The sequence below is a fragment of the Octodon degus genome, unplaced genomic scaffold (genome assembly GCF_000260255.1).
Source record: "Octodon degus isolate 3935 unplaced genomic scaffold, OctDeg1.0 scaffold00274, whole genome shotgun sequence".
Lineage (NCBI taxonomy): Eukaryota > Metazoa > Chordata > Mammalia > Rodentia > Octodontidae > Octodon > Octodon degus.
The window spans coordinates 1,326,390-1,327,987 of NW_004524850.1; the positions used below are offsets into that span (position 1 = coordinate 1,326,390).

Sequence of the window (1,598 nt, forward strand, 5' to 3'; positions counted from 1 at the left end):
GGCCCGAGCTGGCCCCGGCCCGCAGGAAGGAAGGAGCCGCTATCAGCTCCCCGATAAGCCACCCCGAGGCCAGAAAGCCGGTGCACTCGGCCAGGGTTGTGCAAGGCGGCCGGCTCTATCGGGCCCCATCTCTGGCACTTTCCATGACGGGCGGTTTGGACGCCCCATCCCGGCCCGAGGCCCTGCTCCGGGCCAGCTGTGGCCGGGCGGACCGACGCGGACCCCCGGCCGAGCGCGGAGGGAGCCCCAGCATGGGCCGGCGGGTAAGCGGGGTCCCGGGCGCGGCCTAAAATGCACTGCACGCGGCGTGGTGGTGCACCCCGGCATCCCAGCGCCGCAGCAGGCCGAGGCAGGAGAACCCCGAGTCTGCGTTCAGGCCGAGCGACTTACGAGCAACTTAGCAAAGAAATAAAAATTATAGAAGGGCTGGGAACGTCACTGCTCACGAGAGGCCCGGGCTCGGTTCTGAGCGCCGAAGCCGGGACTGCAGGCCGGGGCAGAGGCCGGGGGGCGCCGCTCAGGGTGCGGGCTGCGGGGTGCGGGGTGCGCAGTGCGCTCGGGGCCAGGAAGGCTGGCGGGGCCCGGGCCGAGGGGCAGGCGCGTGAGGCACCCGGGCGTCTGGGGGACGCTGTGTCACGGCAGACGGGAAAGGGCTGGCGCAACGGCCCGGCTGCAAAGCTCTGCTCCCCGAGCTCCAGGCGGAGAGGGAAGGGGCAGGTCCTGAACAGGCTGAGGCAGGACAGCTCCTGACCCGACTGCAAGCACCCGGCCCCACCCGTCCTCCAACGTCAGCTGCAGGTTCCTGGTCCCCGGGTGGCCACCGTGTCAGCGCTGCTGTGCTTCTGCATCCTTCTGTGTGTGACCAGCGGTGCAGCAGATGCCTCTCTTGGTAGGTGCTGGGTGCTGAGTCTGGGTGCCGCATGCTTGGTACTGGGTGCTAGGTGCTGGATTCCAGGTATCAGGTGCTAGGTACTGGCTTCTGGGAACTGGGTACAGGGTGCTGGCTCTAGATCCCAGGTCCCAGGTGCTGGGTCTTAGGTGCTAGGTGCTGTGTGCTGGGATCCAGGTACTAGGTGCCAGGTGCTGGGTCCCGGGTGCTAGGTGCCGGGCCCTGGGTGCTAGGTGCTGGGTCCGGGGTGCCAGGTCCTAGGTGGTGGTTGCTGGGTGCTGGGTGCCGGGTCCCGGGTGCGAGGTCCTGGATGCTAGGTGCTGGGTGCTGGGCCCCAGGTCCCAGGTGCTAGGTCCCAGGTCCTGGGTGCTAGGTCCCAGGTCCTGGGTGCTAGGTCCCAGGTCCCAGGTGCTGGATGTTAGGTCCCAGATCCTGGGTGCTAGGTCCCAGGTCCCGGGTCCCAGGTGCCGGGTGCTCGATGTTAAGTCCCGGGTGCTAGGTGCCGGGTCCCAGGTCCCGGGTGCTGGGTGCTAGGTCCCGGGTCCCGGCGATGCAGCGCTTGCAGCCAGCGTCCCCGTGCGCCCGCAGGACCCGCTCAGAGCGGCCGCGCGCCCGTCGCCCACCTGCAGCTGCAGCCGCGGCTGAAGACGCTGAGCTGGATCTCGGGGAGCCCCGCGCGCGGGATGGGCTGCCGCATGGACGCCCCGCA

General features: G+C 69.6%; 1 protein-coding gene across 1 annotated transcript in view; it reads left to right on the forward strand.

The window, feature by feature from the left end:
• The first annotated feature begins 6 nt into the window (after positions 1-6).
• Positions 7-1,598, forward strand: part of LOC111814141 — a 3,532-nt gene continuing 1,940 nt past the window's right edge. The window contains exons 1-3 of the mRNA XM_023706890.1: positions 7-263; positions 787-889; positions 1,478-1,595. Coding sequence (XP_023562658.1) covers positions 144-263; positions 787-889; positions 1,478-1,595 — 341 coding nt within the window. The 5' untranslated portion in view covers positions 7-143. The remainder of the gene's footprint in view (positions 264-786; positions 890-1,477; positions 1,596-1,598) is intronic.